The sequence below is a fragment of the Buceros rhinoceros genome, unplaced genomic scaffold (assembly GCF_000710305.1).
Source record: "Buceros rhinoceros silvestris isolate BGI_N320 unplaced genomic scaffold, ASM71030v1 scaffold46748, whole genome shotgun sequence".
NCBI lineage: Eukaryota > Metazoa > Chordata > Aves > Bucerotiformes > Bucerotidae > Buceros > Buceros rhinoceros.
This window is the reverse complement of record NW_010427149.1, coordinates 1-19,191: the sequence shown is the minus strand read 5'-3', so window position 1 is coordinate 19,191 and position 19,191 is coordinate 1. Positions and strand designations below refer to the sequence as shown.

Genomic DNA, 19,191 nt, shown 5'->3' with positions numbered 1-19,191 from the left:
CTGCTGGTTGTGACAGGCTGTGCTGCTTCTAGGCACGTAAAAATCAGTATTCCCCCTAATAAAAATACAGGCACGCGGACTTCAAAACATCGCCATGGAAACAACAGTAAATCACTCTCATTTTAATAAAATATTTGCTTTTTTTCCTCAGACTATCTCCGATCTCCAGCTTCCTTACTGCTCAAAACTAATACACAGAAAACAGATTTTTCTCTCCTGCCAAAGTAAATTCTGTAAGATAAACGGTTTTATTGACACACACTGCATCTTCCCTCCCACCACCCCCCTCCTCCCCATTTTTCCTTAATGAAAGGAACCTCTAGACTGTCCCTCAAACCACCCGCGGCAGAGAATGAACCAACCCCTGCACTGGGGAGGCGCCTCCAGTGCTGTAAACAGGTTCGAAAGACGAGGCCTCCCTAAGGCAGGGCTGAACTTCCACCTCAGTGGAACAAAACCAGGCTGGTAAACACAGAGGGAACACCACATCTGGAAAAACACTGCACAGCTTCCTCGTAAGACATAAACGTTAGTCCTGAGAACCAGTGATCGTACGCTCACAGCGCGCTCCTCTCTGGAACAGTCAGGAAAGAGTTTGGCTTGACACGATGCTGCCTGCGGTGGTTTCTGTGCAGTGAACGCCGCCGTCCCATCACGTGAAGGTACGTATGCCGCAGAGAAAGGCCAACCCTGCTGCTCGCCCGTGACGAAGCCAGCACTCCTGCCCTTAGCTGACGTGGGCAAAAAGATGACTGAAGACCGGCAGCGGTCCGTACTGCCTTCCTTAAAACACCACCGGACATCCTTCACTAACGCAGAATTCATACGCTGGAGCTTATGGCTTCGCTGCCTTGCATCTTCTGTCTGCCCTTCCACCACATCCCATCTGGCTCAATAGTCGCTAGGGTTTTACGTAAGAGCGACCTCATCTCTGTACGAGCACACTCCTGATGCAACATTCTAACAGCTATTTTAGCCAGGGCTTAATTTTCAGAAGTGGGATTTACATACACATCCTGCAACTTCGATTTTGGAAACTGAAGGTGTTTTGAAACTCCAGGAATTCAGGAAAATACCACTGGCTTGGAGTTTATCTGGTGTCCCAGGACCAGGGAATGAACTAGTGGCAATGTACGAGACAGGAAAAGCAGGATGCAAGATTTGGTAGGGAAGCTGGCAGCTTTTTATCCAAATATATATCTTTTTCTGTTCTATTTATGAAAGATGCCCTCCAGACACTGAAAGAATAGTTTTCCTCATTACTGCCCTCTCTTAATATGTACATTACTACAGCACTTTTTGAGGATTCTGCCTCCAAAATTACACAGAAAGCTCAAAAATTCACCTTTTCATTGACTGTGAAGAGAAGCTCATGCCCTGCTCCTTTCCTCTTGACCGGACACATGTCACAGGCTATGGCAGCACAAGACATGAAATAAAAGGGAATTAAATAAGTAGTATCAAAATGCAGGGCCATATTTGCCAAAACATTCATTCTCCCGCTTCCACCACGATTCCTGTACCTACATTCTCTTTCCCTTCCTTCAACCTCCCCAGGCCAGGTTCACCTCTGCTCCCTCCTTATCCCTCTCATTCCTCTCAACTGCTTTTTTCCTCCATCTCCTTCATTTTAAGTTTCTTCTCTCAAATTCTACTTTCTGCCTCTCTCCTCCAGTACTTCTTGTGCATTTCCTTCCTTTCTCATCAGCTTTAGTCTCTGCCTAAGCAAGGATACAAAGCAACAAATAAAAGTAGCATGTTTTTACTTCTTTCTTGGCAACTGAAAGCCAGACAAAATTAACCTTTACCAAAGGTTACCAGAATAACACCTCAGCTAGAAGTGACAACCATAAAGCCAAACAAAACCAGTTTCCTTGTCAACCTGTAGTTGTTTCTAGTAGGCTTGCCTTCTGATTTTTAATTTATTAAATGGCAAAATAAACATGAACTTCTAACAACTAACATACTCAATGAAAAAAATTAACCTAGTCTAAGCACATTTTTTGGTACTGATTGAATGATACTGGCTTAGAATCTAATACAGTTAAAATGACGCAACTTCCTAGCACAAAGATGTTGCATCAATATCAAGTGTTGACTTCCTCAGTCTCGGTCACAACCCTCTGAATAAAACCCACGTTTGCAGTTTGGGTTACATGTAAACAGCACCTATACAAATAGGTGTTCATGACTCTCTAATTTGCCGACAATAAATTAAAACAACAACAAACTCTAATAAAGACTATTTTTTCTTATACCTTGGGTTTTCAAGCGCCCCGTTTTGGTGAAGCATCCTGCCATCATTCTGTAAAAACGCTGTAAAAACTGGTGCATGCAAGTCACTACAGAACTTCTTTCTCTTCTTCATCCAAAAATTGTCTGGCCTATTTCATCCCCTCAGTGGCCAGAATGGGTTGCACTCAAATTGACAATGGCAGTTGTGTTAGTCTCCAGCCAGAGGCAATGGCCAAAGCACAACCGTTACTGCGGTACAGATCTGCTTACTGCCAGGTTCATGAAATCCAGGTTATAATATGTAACGGCACTATGATCTTCTCTTCATTAACAGCGATAACAGAGTACTGCACAGAGCTAACAACTCTGCCAGATAGCAGCAGTCAAATATTTATATTAATAAATACAAAAATGGTATTTAAACATTCCCTTAAAACTCAATAACAATTTCCCCGCAGAATGAGAATTACTCTGCAGTAAAAGAGCATCAGTAGAAACCCTGTGTCCTGAGGGCAGTTGATATCACAAATAGACTGAAGTATCACTGAAATGCTCAGCATATAAAAGCACTCCAGTCGGGGTTGTGCTGCAGCACTTCCTCGGGGATCTGGATCACAAATTTTCTAAAATGCTCAGTAGGCATTTAATAACATCATCCAGCTGTTGGCGTAGCTTGAGAAGCGAGGAGCGTCATACCGAGGATTCAGATGGTGAGTCAAGGTCTGCTCTCAGGGCTGGTTTTCCCAGCAAGGATGAACGTTTCCTTTGTCTGCTGCCCGTGGAATTCTCATCACATTATGATATGCTGCTTCTCCTCTGATGAGTGGGTTTTCTTTGTGAAAGATCCTCACTGTCGCTTTCACAGTTCCTCTGAAATAGAGAGGCCACAATGTTTCAATCACATAAATGAGGTACCAAGCTCCCAAACAGGATGTTCTAATATTATTAGTGTATCATCTATTGAGAAAAGTAGAAAAATAGGGTCCGAGTTTCATTCCAGAAGGTCACATGCTCTGCAGGGGTCCCCCATCCTCCATCACAGAGGTGGCCACAAGAGCAGCAATGCAGGTTCTCTCCACAACTGATCTTTTCTGTCAGACAGCACAGTGCTACGGCATCCAAACGTAAGCTGCAGCCTCCATGCTGCTGCTTTACAGAATAAATATAGCTCACACCTCAGAGTCACCGTCTCTCTTCGCCCAACATCCCTCTCAGAAACACAACTTAGAGCACCATTAAAGACACAAAAGGGATGCCACGGCCCCGTCTGGTTTCCCACTCAAAACCACTGCCATCCTCTTGGGACGATGTGCAAAAACCACTGCACAGTAAAATGGTCTTTCTCTTCTCCCTGTTTGAGAAATGTACTTACCAAACTTTCATCTTGTATTAGGACTTTTTTCACCAGCGAACGAGAAAACTGGTTGCACAGTGAGACGATACGGTAAGAAAGCTACGGAGAGAGGGAAGCATGAGAATCTGCCCGCGCACGTGCAGTGCAAACGCATCTGTGCAAACACATTGATCTACTGTGTATTACAATTTTACGTTCAAGCTCTGTCTTGCCCTCTGATCCCATCAGGCTTGGGGAGCCTTACAGGAGAAGGATTAAAGGCTCACTGTCATACCTTCCATCGCCTTCTAGCATACTGCCTTTTGAAGTTTTCCATGTTAACAACAGATGCTTGCCGAACCAAAGCCTGTCGCTTGTCCACTGGCTGGAAGATAAGAGAGGAATTTTATTGCCTGGCTCCCTCTGGTGCATAAAATACATGATTATTCATGTGCTCTGGAGCTGGCTGGGGAAGCTGTGGATTCACACAGGCAAAAGCAGAAGAAAAAAAAAAATCTAGTCCACCCTGTGCCTGGACATGATCCCTCTGATCTCCAAAAACATTGGCAAGGGGTATGAGGAAAGAATTGCAATATCTGGGTTTTGAAAAATAGGAAGGAAAAAAAATATAACAGAATTCAGACACGTGCCTGAAATTTTTCAATGCCAATCTGGTGTTAAGGAACAGATGTTCCACAAACCCTTTTGAAAATGAAGCATCTTTCAACTCCAAAACCATATCAAAATCTGTATAGACCAGAAAACTGTATCTGACAGATCGAGGGGAAAAAATTCCAAAGCAGATCTGGTAAAAGTGAAAAGAGAAAGGCCAGAAATCACCCCTTCGAAGATTATGGAGTTTATGGGGTGATAACAATTCCAGCAGTTCTGATCTGCATATGTAGGAGGTGCATAACCCCGAAATACTTACACTGAACTGGCCTGGAATGCAACCAAGCCAGAGACTGGAAGGAGCAAGAGTACCAAAGGAGAATGGAAAAGACACCAGTGAGGATTTGAACATTTTTTTCAGCAAAATAATTGACAATGTTTATTAGACAACAAATTCACTTTTCGTTCATCAAATGCTGTGGGATAGCATTTGTGCAGCTATTTCGGCAGTAACTCGAGAAGCCAAGCCCTCAGCTGGGCCTCCTCCTCATTTAGATGTATATGCCATTTGCATACAGCAGAACTGGGACATTCAGGCATTAAACGTGATTTCCTCAGGCTGCAAATGGCTAGCAAGGGGCAACAGAACACTGACTGGAAATCCATTTGAAATGGAAAAAATGTCACCGGCTAAACGCCAGCTGTACGATCTCCATGAAGAATTTGAGTGTCCCTTCAGCAGCAGAGCCACTGCTGAAGCCACAGCCTACTTTACAGTGCTCCAGACTGTTAATAACCACCTCACAATTTCTAAGTAGCCTGCGAACCAGTGACCTCGTCATTTCCTCAATCACCAGAGTATCTTTTCAAAAGCAGTATGTCAGTGACCTCCCGCAGTGCAGAGAGCCCTAGCCTCCAGAACTGAGTCACAATTATATTAATCTCACCCTAACACACTCTGGAAAAGAATGGCCTTATTTAACGTTCCTTCTCATGGTGCCGGTGCATTTGCTCATAAAGAAAATCTACATGAACACAGAATATGTGATGTTGGCTGAGGGAAGGCAGACTCTCTTTCCTGAGAGTCTTTTCTGTAGGTATTAACTCTCACTAAGCTTTAGGTTACTTTTTAAGAATTAAGACTCTCTCATTCACAAGAAATTCTGTGTTCCAGTTTCCCTGGACAGTATCTCATGGGTCTTCCAGCTCAAAGGAACCTGCAGATTGACAACATTCTGAGAGAATCAAACATGGACATATGTAAAATTCTCAGTACTATTTGTCACAGTGGATCCCAGTTCTCCCCAGTCATCAACACCAGCTTGCTAGGGTCATCTCCTGGTTGTCTACACTACTTTGAAGCTTAAGAAAATTTTACAACTTGTGCAAAAAAAGATGCCACAGAGAGCACATCCAGTTTCCATCCTCTGCTGAGTACAATGACAGAAGTCACACTACACTTACTAACTGTTTTCAGAACTCTGGGTTTTCACCAGCCTCTGCACGTCTCTAGGAGGACATGGCAGTGATGGGTCCACTGTGCTCTACACATGTTGTATGAGAGTATGTTTTTATCTCACAGTAGGAAACTTTATTCTCCATAATGTTATCAACAACAGCAGTTCAATTTAGTGAGGACATTAACTTCTCTGGAGAAAGGAGGAGAGAGGCTGGGCACTGAAAGACGTCCTCTAACATATATATAAAAACCACTCCAGAAGGACTCGAGCAGTGATGCAGGTATCTGGCTACTACCTCACTGATTCCTGTAGCTGTGTAACAGTCACCTTGCAGCAAATTCACAGAGTTAAGCAAAGGGGCTGTAAATTACCCGCAGAACCCAGGCTGGCAACTCTTTCCAGTACGCACGAGCTTGACATCTCTTTTTCAGCCACTAACTACACCATCAGGGAACAATTGCATCCTGCATAAATAACGATTTATTGTGTCCAAAACCGAGATGGGTACATCTGTGCATATTAATACAGTATAATCAAATGGCTTCTTTGAAACGCAAAACAGCAGGGCATGATTCAAGTTCGGGCCAACTTTTCTTTTACTTTCTAAACGTATAAAAAAAAAGTCTTCACAGCAAGAACACTAGTCTCAAATCCCACACCATAAATTAAAATAATAGTAGCTTTGTCATCATCTTTTCTGTGGAAAGCAAACCAGAGTCTGTATTATCACTTATCACTCACAAATTAATATTTGCACTGTAAAATTACATGCACAGTTATTTGATCCATTCATTACTAGATCCCGTTTGTGCCTTTTGAATAGGATTTCTTTGGTATAGGACAGGAAACTCAGCTGAATTTTAAACTAAAGGATTAATCAACAGCTAACACCTTTGCTGGTAAAAGATTTCACCCTGCACAACTGGCCTAAAACACAATGTTTCTTCATCAGCAGCCATATCAGAGAATTTTGACAGTACTAGCTAAATGTTAAATTATTACACCATTTAAATTATTACACTATTTTCTTTGTTTTACAGGACAGATTTAACCTTTGCGTATTTCTCTCATACGGGCTGTAGAACTGCCTGGAGCAGGTCTGCTCAGCTGTTTCCTTCATCCAACCAAAGATGTTATAATGAGATTTTATTATGAGATTTTTAGAAGCACCCAGCTTCTAATAAGTACAGACTGACGTACGCTTTATTCCAAAATTAGTAATCTTCAGGAACTGCGGTACCTGATGAGGTGTGATATAGGCAATGCAAAAGGCTGTAGGGTTAGATGTGTCCAAACCACTGTGATAATCTAGTGCCTGGGAGGTCAGACACCGAACATAAGAAAAAAAACTTCAACACAAGCAACCACTGGGAGTTTACGGCTTTGGTCAGCGTCTTGTGCAATACATGGAAATTTCTATTTTAGTTCTAGGTGATGTTTTTGTATAGAATCTATGCACTGAAAACTTCAAGCTGATGAACATTGAAACAGGCAGCAAACCCTGTACCTAGCCTGATCAACAACATTACTAATTTGATTCTGCTACACCGAGATTCAACCCTGCAAGGAATTCTTCACAGCAAGACCTATTTAACAGCTCCATCAGTGATTCATTAATATCTTTGTTGAAAACAGAGTCAAAGTCCCCATTCGCGCAGGCTTCATTTTCCAGTTGGAAACTACTCATTAAATCTTGTACCCACTTGAGTTCCTCAGAAAGTTCTTGGCTGAGAGATTCATACTGACTCTGCAGATCAGCGTATTTCCCAGTTACGCCTGTAAGGCTAGCACCTACGGTCTTGATGTCATCTTGTAGATGTCTTTTCAGTGATTCAGTTTTACGGTATTCAAACTTCAGCTGTGACAGCTTGTGCCTCACGCTTTCATTCTCTTCTTTATACCAAGCTTCCTTCTCATTATAAATGGAAACCAGAGCATCAATGTCCTCCTGCAAGGAATTGTGAGATGCAGCCAAAGTGCTGAAACTCCGTTCCATTAGTGAAATGTCTTCTACTACCCGGGCAAAGCGTTCAAAGTTGATGTAGGTATTATTGGGAGGCATACTCGAATGGCACTTTATGGTGTACTCTCTCAGGTGTTTTGTCTTCAGCTGTGTGTTCTCAACCTTCTTGTTCTCTTGGACTTTTGTTTCTTCTTTCAGCTGGTGAGTCGTCAGACAGAGGAACCAAGATTACTGAACATTTACAAGACAGCGCAGTAATTCAAAAACTCTATACAAAACGTGCAGCCTGAACTTCCACAATGCTGAGAGATTCTTTGCTCCCACAGATATTCCTTCATGCATTTGATTAAAAGAAAAAACAAAACCAAACACACAAATCCAAAAGCGAATGTGACAAGTGACGTGCATTCATTACAATGTGAGAAGGGTAGATAACAGGGCTGCAATTTACTTTCACATTAATTTTTAGCAGCTAACAGTCCCAAAGCTATGGATACTTCTAAGATGAAAACCACTCCAGTTAATGTTTTGTGCAATGCAGAACAAAACCTGAATTTCAAACATCCTCGTTAGCCATGCTGAGATTAGCTAAATGTATTTTCAATAGAAGATTTATCCACAAAAGCAAGCAATGTTTATGATGAAAAAGTACACACAGACACACAAATAGCACACTTGGTACTGCAGTTATGTCTTGAGAGAAATTGTGTTTTCCACATTGAAAACTCTCGACTCAAGAAAGCACTAAACCAAACACATAGTATATGTTCATGCAAACAGAGAAGGATGGAAAAATGCAAAGCGTAGTCTAATGCAGGATACTGTGATGTGCAACAAACATCAAAGCTTTGTCACTCTCTTTTTGAAAGTTATAGTAATAAAAGGAGTCCTTTGCAGAAAACCAAGGATTTAGTCAGACCCAAGCAATTTCTTCCCAGTACATCTCTTTGAGACACCTAGGACCACTGACTACTTGGAGGGCAGTTTTCCATTTAAAACATCGATAAGAGTGAGAATATTGTCTCTGCTTTGCCGATCATAAAAACAGAAGATCTGTCTCTATTCAGTCTTACCGATATCCACGGGTGAGACAGGGCTTCCTGAATTGTAAGCCGTTTCCTAAAAAACAACAACAGAGAAAAACCCCACAGCCTTGAATGAGAAATACCTGGTACACGAGTCCCCTGACCTGCACCTACCCAGGCTTCATATGAAGCATTTATCAGGATAATGCCAAGAGTAACTCAAATTTCAGAGTTATGTTTCTCCATGAGGCACACTGCTTGTACGTAGTTTAGTAACTGTTCTCGGTCTCAGTAAGGAGCTGTCCTCACTCCGTACCATCTGAATTCTTACTTGATCAAAAACTACCTGTACTTTTGTGTACCCTTCCATAAAAAGTAATAAAGTATTCCTTTGTTTTGTTTCTCCGACATGCTTAGAAAATAAATTCTTCCTGTACAGCTTTAATACAGCTGTGTCTGAATCAATGTATACAACATTAATTGTATGAAAATGTCCTCTGGAACACGGTATCACATCTCCGCAGGAGCTGTCATTTCCTGAAAGCAACATTTCTAAGAGCAGTATTTCACACCTAATCAAACCTGATCAGTCCTAACATCCTTCAGTTCAGTGAACAGCACATTAGGAGCAGGAGAATCGAAGAAACACAGAGTTGCACAGGGACTGCCTCTGTACGTGGGACAAATATGAAGATCATGGACTTGCCCTTTCTTAAAAGGAGGTTGCTAGACCTGTGCAACCCTCTTGTCAAACACCACCTACTCTAGACTATTCTAAGGCCTGAGGATTTGCAGAATCCAAACAGCTTGCCTCTCTCTCTAATACCTATTTCCACCCGCAATGAAGCCATTAGAAAGAACTGCAATAGCCTGACTTCCCTCCAGGACAAACAGGTTTATGGGGAAGGAGATGCTACTTCTGCACGCACTTTATTAAAAGCAAGAAAAACTAAAAAAAGGTTTGGGGCTCCTATAAACTGGGAATAAATTTCTAGGTGACTGCACAGATGCAGACAGACTTAAGGAACAGTTCCAAAATGGACACACGTGAAGATTTTTCTGCCCTTGCACCACTGGGAGCATATTCTGGGCTTATGTCGTCTCCTTGCAAGTAGTTCATAATAGACTGAAATACTGCAGTGGTAGTTACCCTGAACTAGAGATTTTGCACACCATTCACCCACACCCTAGTGTACCAGCGTGACTTGGGTGAGAATGCAGTCCTGAATGTGAAATTTAACTGAGCAGATTTGGTTCCTTTTCTTAGGGTTTCTGGGCACAGAGATAATCTAGGGGCACAGTGATAATTTAGGGGCACGGTGATAATCTAGGGGCACGGCGATAATCTAGGGGCACGGCGATAATCTAGGGGCACGGCGGCATCCTCCTGGCTTGCTCTCAAATGCCAATAAGCACTGTAAGGAATGCTTTGCATGTTACTCATCAGGCTACACTTCACCAGGTTTATCGTAGAGACAAATCAACCTTTCTCAATTCTTATTTACCGTGTATCTTTCACCAGGAGTTTCTGAATAAAATCTTTTGCCAGGTCACTGGTATTGCTGAAAAACTCTTCATCAAATTCATAATTCACAGCTGTGATGTTGGCAAGCGTTTCTTGTTTAGTTTCTCCAAGGAAAGGTGATGCACCACTAAGTCTAGATAAGCCAGAAAGAAGAATCAGTTGGAAAAATAAACAGCAGAAGTCCCCTAATGAAATTACAGTGACTGTGCAATATACTTTCAGGACATTTGTGGATCTCATGTTGTAGCAGCTGTGCCACATGGGAAATAACAATTGAGCTTTGGCTCACTACACCCACGGTTACGAGTCAGGCTCATCTTGAAAATCTCTAGTGCAGCACTAATGTGTGTCCACAGGTAGAAATGGACAGATTCTCCCCTCCTAAGCGTCTCACTGAAGTCATTGCTAATCAAACTAGAAAAAGCTCCAGCTGAGGAGAGTCTCCACCCCTGTGAATCCACAAACACTACCAGGCAGGAGCTCCCATCAGCTTCAAGCAGGTAGCGTGTCTATAGATTTTTCTTTGGGCAGGAAAAGCCCTGCCCCTACTGCTTTTCTGTCTGCAAAGCTACTGACGAGTTCCTTGCACAGTGGGTTCAGCCAAGAGACCCTTCTCAGCTGGAACTAAAATAACAATGTGTGATCAGAAGTCAGGTGCGTGGCCTTGCCTAGGGGTCAACTCCGTGGGAGCGACAGGGCCGTGCTGCTCGTTAAAAGGAATCCACAAACAAAAGGACTTTGGCTGAAATAAAACCCAACTGTTCCTGAACAATGTGCAATTTCATACTGTTGGAACTCTGCTCCAACTGCAAGGATGTAATGGAGACTTCATCGCTATAAAATGTTGTTCGGCAATCTTTACTAAACCAGAAAAAGATTTCTTCCCACTTTGCCTATCTCTCAGCTGTGACTGAGAACCTTCCTCTTTGATGACTATTTAACTCTGCTCCGTAAAACTCAAGAGTCAGAACAGATTCACTGCAGACTCCTCCTGCCCTGCACTGCTTTCCCTTCCCTTCCCTAGTACACAGGGATGCTGACTTGCAAAAAGTCTAGTTTACAGGAAATGTTATTTATACCAAGGAAATTGATCTCATCCCATTTTTAAAATCTTCTGGGCTATTATTATGCTTATCTACTATGTCCAGGTTTGATAGCATAGTTTCAGGATGCAGCAGGCTCAAAACAGAACTACAGCAAACTCCTGGGATCTAAACTGAGGTTTTGAATACTAAGCTGCTGGGCTACATGATCCAGCTCAACAGCCTTTCCCCCGTCTGCACTGCCACTACCATGTTTACAGGGAATTTGGGGGTAAGCAAAAGCTGGATGGGACCTCCCGAGCCATTCAGCCCGGTCGCCAGCTCCCACGTGTGGTTTTTTCCACTGAAGAAACATTTGAGTGCATAAACTGTTTCCTCTCCTCTACAACCATACAATGACTCCACAGCAGCTGAGGCAGCAAGGCAGCATGAGTGAGATCCCCCAGTTGTCTTTGATGCAGTAGATTTTGCCCCATAAGCCACAGTCAATCTCACTTCCTAACAGGTTTTACATGCTCCCTCTTAAGCTTTTGTTCCATTTCTGTTACCCACAAAGGAGGCTACAAGCAGGCACTTCACCACAGACCACGGGCGAGGTCCAAAACTAAAGCTTGGACACCTGCCCTAGAGCCTCGATCTCTTTTCCCTTTCCCAAAGCCATGAAGCAGCTGTAATTCCACCTTCTGGCCCTTCGCTGGAAGCCAAAGCCAACACTGCTCTATTCTCCTCAGACTTTTTTTCTCTCTTTGGGACTCAGTTTTGAGTCTGTGAGACGTGAGGGGTCTCAAATCCCAGCACCTAATGCAAATGACTTCTGCCATACTTTAAATTCGGTGCCTGTAAACATCTAACAGGAGACATCTGGAATAAAGGCTTTGCCCTTACAGCCCCGTGAATCACTCCACTGGTTACAGAATTAAGGACTTGTAGCCTTTTTGATCTCTTCAAGGAGGCATCCTTTTGTGGCCATGTTTGCTGAAACAGGCGTTATCATTAAACACAACCCATTTACTCATTCTTCAGAACAACAGGCTCTGAAATTAACAGGCAATACTAGTTAAAGGCATATTAATTTCTAGCACAGAGCGTATCATGCAAGCTGACCCCTCTCATCATAAAAAGCATGCTCTTTTTTTTCCTGATCATTTGTAGGGGGACAATTTTCAACCTTAATTGCTACGGCAATCGTTACTAGCCATCTGGGTAAAACAGCTCTCCTCCACTGGATGCAGTACAGAAACCTGCCTCCTTATTCTGCCCCCAGGACAGAACTCTGAATGCAACAGAAAACCCTTGAGAGCACCTGGCTGGCTGGGCAGCACTGTAATCGTGTGGTAAGTATTCCAACCTGCTCATCTTCAACTCCTAAGTTTTCTTCTCATCATCTATGAGATACATCAACGGCAATTTACAGAGTTTACTATTCTGTCAAGAACACATGTCACTGAAGACCAAAGAGCTGATAAAAAGCAAGGGTCTAGACAATATTTCAAACTCCTTTACCTGAGCTCAACCCGTACCCCTATGTTTTTGGGCACCACAGGACAGAAGGGAATTTGTTGCACTGAAGCTGATTTCTCAGACTACAGCTCTATTACGGCTTTGGGGGTCTATGCCTTGGGTATAGTCCAAGAGTGAATTTAATTTCGCTACATCTATTTTCCACATTGAAAAGACAATCCCTTCAAGCCTCCATACTTGTACTGAGCCCTGAGCTGGGTGTTGCAAATCCCTCTAACAGAGGAGTGCACCTTCGCTAAGTTTGGCAGTACATTGTCCTCTGAGCGTCATAAGGAACAGCAGAAGCCCCGGGCAGGAATGTCAGGGTGAGGCATTTTCAAGCATGCTGTATTCACCGTGTGCTGCTCCCCAGCAGGCACAGGCGCTTGATTTCAATGGGAACAGTTAAGTACAAGGATCCCTGATCACTCCTGTAATTCTCATATCAAACCAGAGGAAAGAACTCTTGAAGCAAGAAGTGCTGTCCCTCCACTGCAGGCATCCATTGTCACACAAGCAGTTTCAAGAATTGTCAAGCTCCGTCTTAAGACTCTCAACTGCTTGCCCCCAGGATGTCCATGGTGGAACCTCACTTCTTTGAGAGTTTGAGCTGGTCATAGTTACCTGCTTTTATTTATTCATCACCAGTTGCCATACTTGCCTTCTAAATAGTGTCTTTTTTTTCCCCTTGTACTTACTGACTGCAATGATATTCCCAACCAGCCTTGGCTTTACTAGCTTTAACAAGCCCTTTTTTCTCCTGCAAGGTGAATTTTCAGTTCCCAGGGTCACTTTGCTGCTCCTATCCCAGCTGGAACTCACCTTTTTGAATACGGGTGATCATATTTATACATAGTAATCTGGACTGTTGCCTTCACAAGCAAATTAAAACTCCCCTGTTTTCACCTGAAATAAGTCACCTTGTCAATGGTACTATGACACTGTTTCTATTTTCTCCAAACACTGGGAGCTCATATTCATTCTATCAGCAAACAAAACACTTGGTTTTTTCCATCCTCAACCATCTGGAGCTGATGAGGTCCCACAAGAAGCTGAAATGCCCAGTGATGCCAGAGACATTTGATCTTTGTCTGGTCAGAATGCCCCTCTTCTTTCACCCCTTTTTTAAACTTGAAAAGGCTGCAGGATAATATCTGCCTGTTAGACAAACCACTGCCCGCCCCGTGTGAGCAGCTTCTTTCCTAATGACAAAGGGAAGAGTGTTTCATACTAGTGCAACAGAGCTTTAGGAACACTTCCACAGGAGTGAATCTGTTGTACTCACAGTATGTAGGTGATGACTCCTATGCTCCTAAAAAACAAAGGAGATTAATTGCAGAGGTTCTGCCTGACCTGTGCTTCTAAACGTATACAATACAAAAAAGTCAACAGTAGCTGCTATATAGGTGGGAGAGCCATCGTGGCTCTAGAGAACTGCTCATACCGCTCTTAAAGAATGGTGTTTCAGGGGAAAAGTGAATTTTACATATAACTTCAAGGAATGAGATATTTGAAGTCTCTTTATGTATTTCTACTCTAGCAGGTGTTTACTACAGTGTGCATCAGAAATACAGAGAAATGGAAGCAAGGATGTTTTATTTGGAGCGATCTCCTTCGCCGGCCTTCTCAGCAGATCAGGTTAGTACACAGGTCTCCTCTACATGCAGCGTTCTTACCATCGAAGCTGCCAAAAGCACTGCAGGGACATGTTTTCTTTGAAGAGTGCTCCTCTGCAGTGGGCAGTGGCAAACTGTTAACTCTATAACTGCCATCATTAAAGCTTTTAATTGTAATTTTGCAGAAATTAAATGCTTATCTTTTAACTTAAAAGAATGTGTAAGGATGGAAAGACAGAACAATGAGTTATTAATTGCACTTAAGTTCTTTGGTATGTTTCCAATTTGTTGCAGTAGAATGGATTCTATTCAGAGCACACTGGGAAACAGTAGCAGTAGAGCAACCTGGGGGGAAAAAAAAAGACACTAAAAACTTACCACATATCTGCAGCTAGTCCAAGCGGCTCGTAGTTTACTATTTCCGGAGCTGTAAGAAAAATTTAATCAAACATCAGCAACTGAGGTAACAAATTTCTATCAGACTTAATTGAGTAGCAGGTCAAGATTACCAAGCAGGAGAAAGAGGGGCAGGGGTGGAAAGAAAAGTTAGTTATGGGGTGCAGTTATAGATTTATAGCCCTGATGGGAATTCAAGTTTGCAGGTGTCCGGAAGCGATTACACAGAGTAACCTGGAGCATAATGCAACTCAGGAATAAGGGTAAAGCGGATATTATATACTAATTACAGTGCAAATTAGAACAAATGACTTCTTTCACCTCCCAAGGATACTGTTATTTCTAAGAATCTAAGCTTTTGTTTTGTTTTTAACTGGTTCATTTAAACTAGTTTCTACTGGTCAGTCAGTACCAGCCCTCGGGCAGGAGACTGAAATTACAGCCAGACTACGTTGCTACGCATGTCAAACCCTGTTAGCTTTACCAGAAACATTTCCTCGTTCAAAAACATCCCCATAAGATCGGATGCAAGAGTAAAGACCAGGGTGAGGTAATGAGATGAAAAAACTGCCCGCGAAAGTTGTGTTTAACTGGAATATAAATTACAATTCTCTCCACACACAACCATCCCCCAAAACCTCTAATTGAAACTAGCAGAAAGGAGTAAGATTAACCTAAAATCCAAGCCACACAGATTAGAATTATGATCAGTAAGTAATAAAAAGAAAATCAGGTGGAAAAATGTACGAGGAGATGAGGGGTTCTGACTGAACAGGTACATCGTGTGAGGCAGTTGTATCTGGAAAGCAATGACAGAGATACCCACGTAACTGTGTACCCGTGTACTACCACGCAGAGAGCCTACTTGCCCCAGGCCACAAGTACAAGATTATAATTTGTATTTGTAGGGTTTCACAATCTTGATCCTGAATCTTTAAATATTTATTTGGCAGCAACCTACTCTCACAGGAGTAGCACATCTGGTTTATAGAAAGCACCTTTCACCTATTCCAGAAAAACAAAGTCAACTTCTAGATTTAGGTCACCTCGACACAAATGAGATTGAAACTACCTCTATCCCTCACTTCTGAACTTTGAAAAGGTGCCTCAACTTCCTCACGCAACACGAGACAAAGGAACGGGTCACTCACCCACAAATTCTGGAGTTCCAAAAATGTTTTTAAATTCAACTCCATCTTCGATTTTGTGAGCCAGGCCAAAGTCAATGAGTTTGATGTGTGGAACAGGGATATTCTTGTCTAGAAGCATAATGTTTTCAGGCTAAAAGTAACAAAAAGATATGTCTTTGTTATTGCAATATTAACCTCTTGGGAAAGTAACAGAGTTCTCCAGTGCCTTTTTTCCTTCACGTTTATAATGCTGTAGAGCAAGATACACATACCTGTGCCTAACCACTTACAATTCATTCTTTCGGTAAAGGGATGGCAACTGTGAAATTTGACATCCTTGAATGGACCAGAACTTCACAAAAGCAAAGCAAAGCAAATCCAGTAAGAGCAATATTTACATTCCTTTAATTTTATCTCATGCAAAACCTGCCTTTCTTTGTCTTCCTGTTAGCACTCCTAAGCTGATTTCCTTAATGCTGGCTATTGTCAGGATGAAAACAAGATACTGTTGTTTTCACATTGAGACAGAAGTTTTTCACACAACTGCAAGATATCTGACAAGATACACCACAGCTTATCTTGTCCCCTCTTCAAACAGAAGATACAGCCCTGGCCCACAGGGCCTCCTGGGAAGGCGTTGCACCCCGACCCCATGGGTTTGCCTGTTACAACAACTGGTGCACACAGAACAGTGACTAGCAGGTGGCTGAAGCGGTGCAGATACCTGGTGCAGAGACAGACGGCCACTGCTTGATCCTGAGGGAGAGCTGCGCCACTGAGTATTTGGACTGACAGCAATTTTAATGACCTGTTCTTGGAATTTACACTTGCAGACCTCATGATTCCTGCCCAGTTGTTCCTATACTGTACTGTAACCCACTAGAAGATGTCTTATGAAACGCCTCTTGAGGGGTTCTAGTCACATCTGAACATACTTAGAGAAATAAAACGCTTTTCTCTGTGAGACTACATTCACAGCTGCCAACAACAAGGCCAGGAATAATCCAGGGTTTATTATTTGAACAGTCCAGCAAATGGAATGAGCAGGGATCAGAGGTCCTGGCTCATACAATGACAGCAAGCTGTCAAAAGAACATCTAGCATTTCACACACCAGTGCCGGAAAAACCTGAAGCTAGAACTGTGAAATTAAAGCCAACTTTTTCAACCACACGTTTCTACTTTCTTTACCAGATATAACATAATTTCAGGTATTTCCTAAACTTACCATAAGCTCAAGAGCCACAGTGAGACAGTTAGATTCCGTGCCGGCAGCTGCCGGGCCTCTTCACAGCAGATGCTAACATGGAAGCAGCTGCTGTTCACACACACGCCCAGTCGTGAGTATATGAATAATTCATTGTCGTAGAACTGGACGAAGAATCTTTTAGCCTCACACTAACAAGTCTGGTTTTCTCCCATGGATCTAGGGCAGATGTGTTCACCCCAGATACACGATGTAAGCTCGGTTAGAGCAGACAGAACAGACTGAAATGGCCAAATGTCACAGTCACTACTAATGGACTGTTTTATTCCTTAGGGGTGGAAGTCACTGTGGCTCCACTGCAGCTGATGGAGCCCTGTCAAGTAACGAGATAATTATCAGTCATCCTCAATCTAATCAAATCACTGCTTAAAAATACATGTTTAATTTAACACTAGGAAAACTCCAAACTCAGTCGTTTAAAACCCAGGAGAGTTATTCTGGGAATATGTTCTAGGTCATTGGATATTGACTATCAGTGAAATTATTTACTTATCCTGTCTGATTTCTATCCCGTATTTCTTGTAACATCTCCTTTAACAACCTGACATAAAATACCAAAACTAGTACAGAAAAAGTTGCACTACATTCTCGCAATAATTTCATGCCCTTGGATATTACACCATTTTCTAATACACAGTGAAAACTTTCAGCCTTTGGTTTCTGGATTCATGTAGTAATTTCAAAACCAAGTCCACACCCTTTGTATTTTCAGACATCTCCTATTCTTTTTCACATGCACCCCGTGAAGATTTGGATGGTAGTGTTTGCTAACCAGTTTCTTAGGCTAGATGTGGTTTGCAGCGTTTGCAGTGAGTACATATATGCCATCAACACTGACTCAAGACCACGCAATTTAAGACAGAAACAGCACTAGGCACACATTTAGCACAAGGAATCAGCGTATATATCCTGAGGACCTGTGAGGAGTCTATCTATAGTACACACACAATTAATAATTAGTAATACACTAACCCACGTTTAAAGTTCAGACAAAGAGCACATAATCTAGCAGAGGAGTTTCTTCCTTGTTCCTTAATTTTAAACAGTTGTCCCCGTGTTTTATTCTACTTTCTCCTGGGGATAAGTGCATTTTGAATATATTCCTGGAAGCAGCAATGTTTGAGGCAGCCAGTTCTGTAGCTGTGAATCTGCTACTGAGAAAAGACTTTCTTCTTCCAGTCTCAAGAGTTTCATTTCCAATGACAACAGACTCATAGCTTCAGAGAAGCATGTTCCCCTAGGTAGGCCACAATCAAGAGGAGAGAGAGACAGTCTCTTCTGTACTGTCTAGGTCAATCAAATTCAAGGACGAAAGCTATAGGGGGTACCTGACGTGGTGGGAAGCAGGCCCCACGTGATGTGCTTTCAGGGCGCTAAGCAGCTCAGAAAGCCACAAGTCCTTCGTTAACCAAACTGCGCTGGAGAACACATACTCCTCCTGTAGTTCTAAACGCAGAGGGGATTGGAAGCAGCAACAGTTGTTTGTAGCTGGACCTGGCTCTCCTTTTCCCAACAACGCATTTCTTCCGTACATCATTCTACAGGGGGGTTTCGCTGTTGGTTTTGGGTTGTTGGTTTTTTTTTTAAACGCCATGTTTTCACTGATAACCATAAATGCAAACAGCTGAATGATGAAGAGTTACGATTTCTTCTTCTCGGTCGGTAAACACAAAAGTTACCACAGGCCTTGATAAAGGAGATTGTCTTCCTTGGAGCACTCAGCTGTGTAGTGCATTTAAAATGGTCTTTCCTATTATTTTAGGCATGTTACCAAACACAAATATCTAACAAACCATAGAAGGTACAGTCCAGCATTAAAAAACCAACAATAACAGTAAGTCTAAGTCAGTCTAAATCTTTACCTTTAAATCAAAGTGAGCAATTTTCTTAGAGTGAAGGTAATTCACACCATCCAAAATCTGCTTGATGAATCTAGTTGCTTCCTCTTCACTTAAAGACTCCTTCTGCGCCAGGAAGTCAAAAAGTTCTCCTCCAGAAACCCTGCAAAACATAACAGAAAATGTCCTGTTACCTACTGCATTGTAAGACATAAAATAAATGTAAGCACATGTTAAGGGTCGAGGGAC

At 42.4% G+C, this 19,191-nt stretch overlaps 1 protein-coding gene across 1 annotated transcript; it reads right to left on the bottom strand.

Moving 5' to 3' along the window:
- Positions 1 to 3,030: 3,030 nt before the first annotated feature.
- DAPK2 (death-associated protein kinase 2) lies at positions 3,031 to 19,105 on the bottom strand (the record flags this gene model as incomplete). Its single annotated transcript, XM_010141757.1, has 9 exons — positions 3,031 to 3,105; positions 3,608 to 3,688; positions 3,864 to 3,953; positions 8,677 to 8,722; positions 10,134 to 10,286; positions 13,982 to 14,008; positions 14,691 to 14,739; positions 15,860 to 15,989; positions 18,967 to 19,105. Coding segments are annotated over 9 exons (790 nt in total), but the record flags the coding sequence as incomplete, so codon positions are not given.
- Between the last annotated feature and the right edge of the window lie 86 nt (positions 19,106 to 19,191).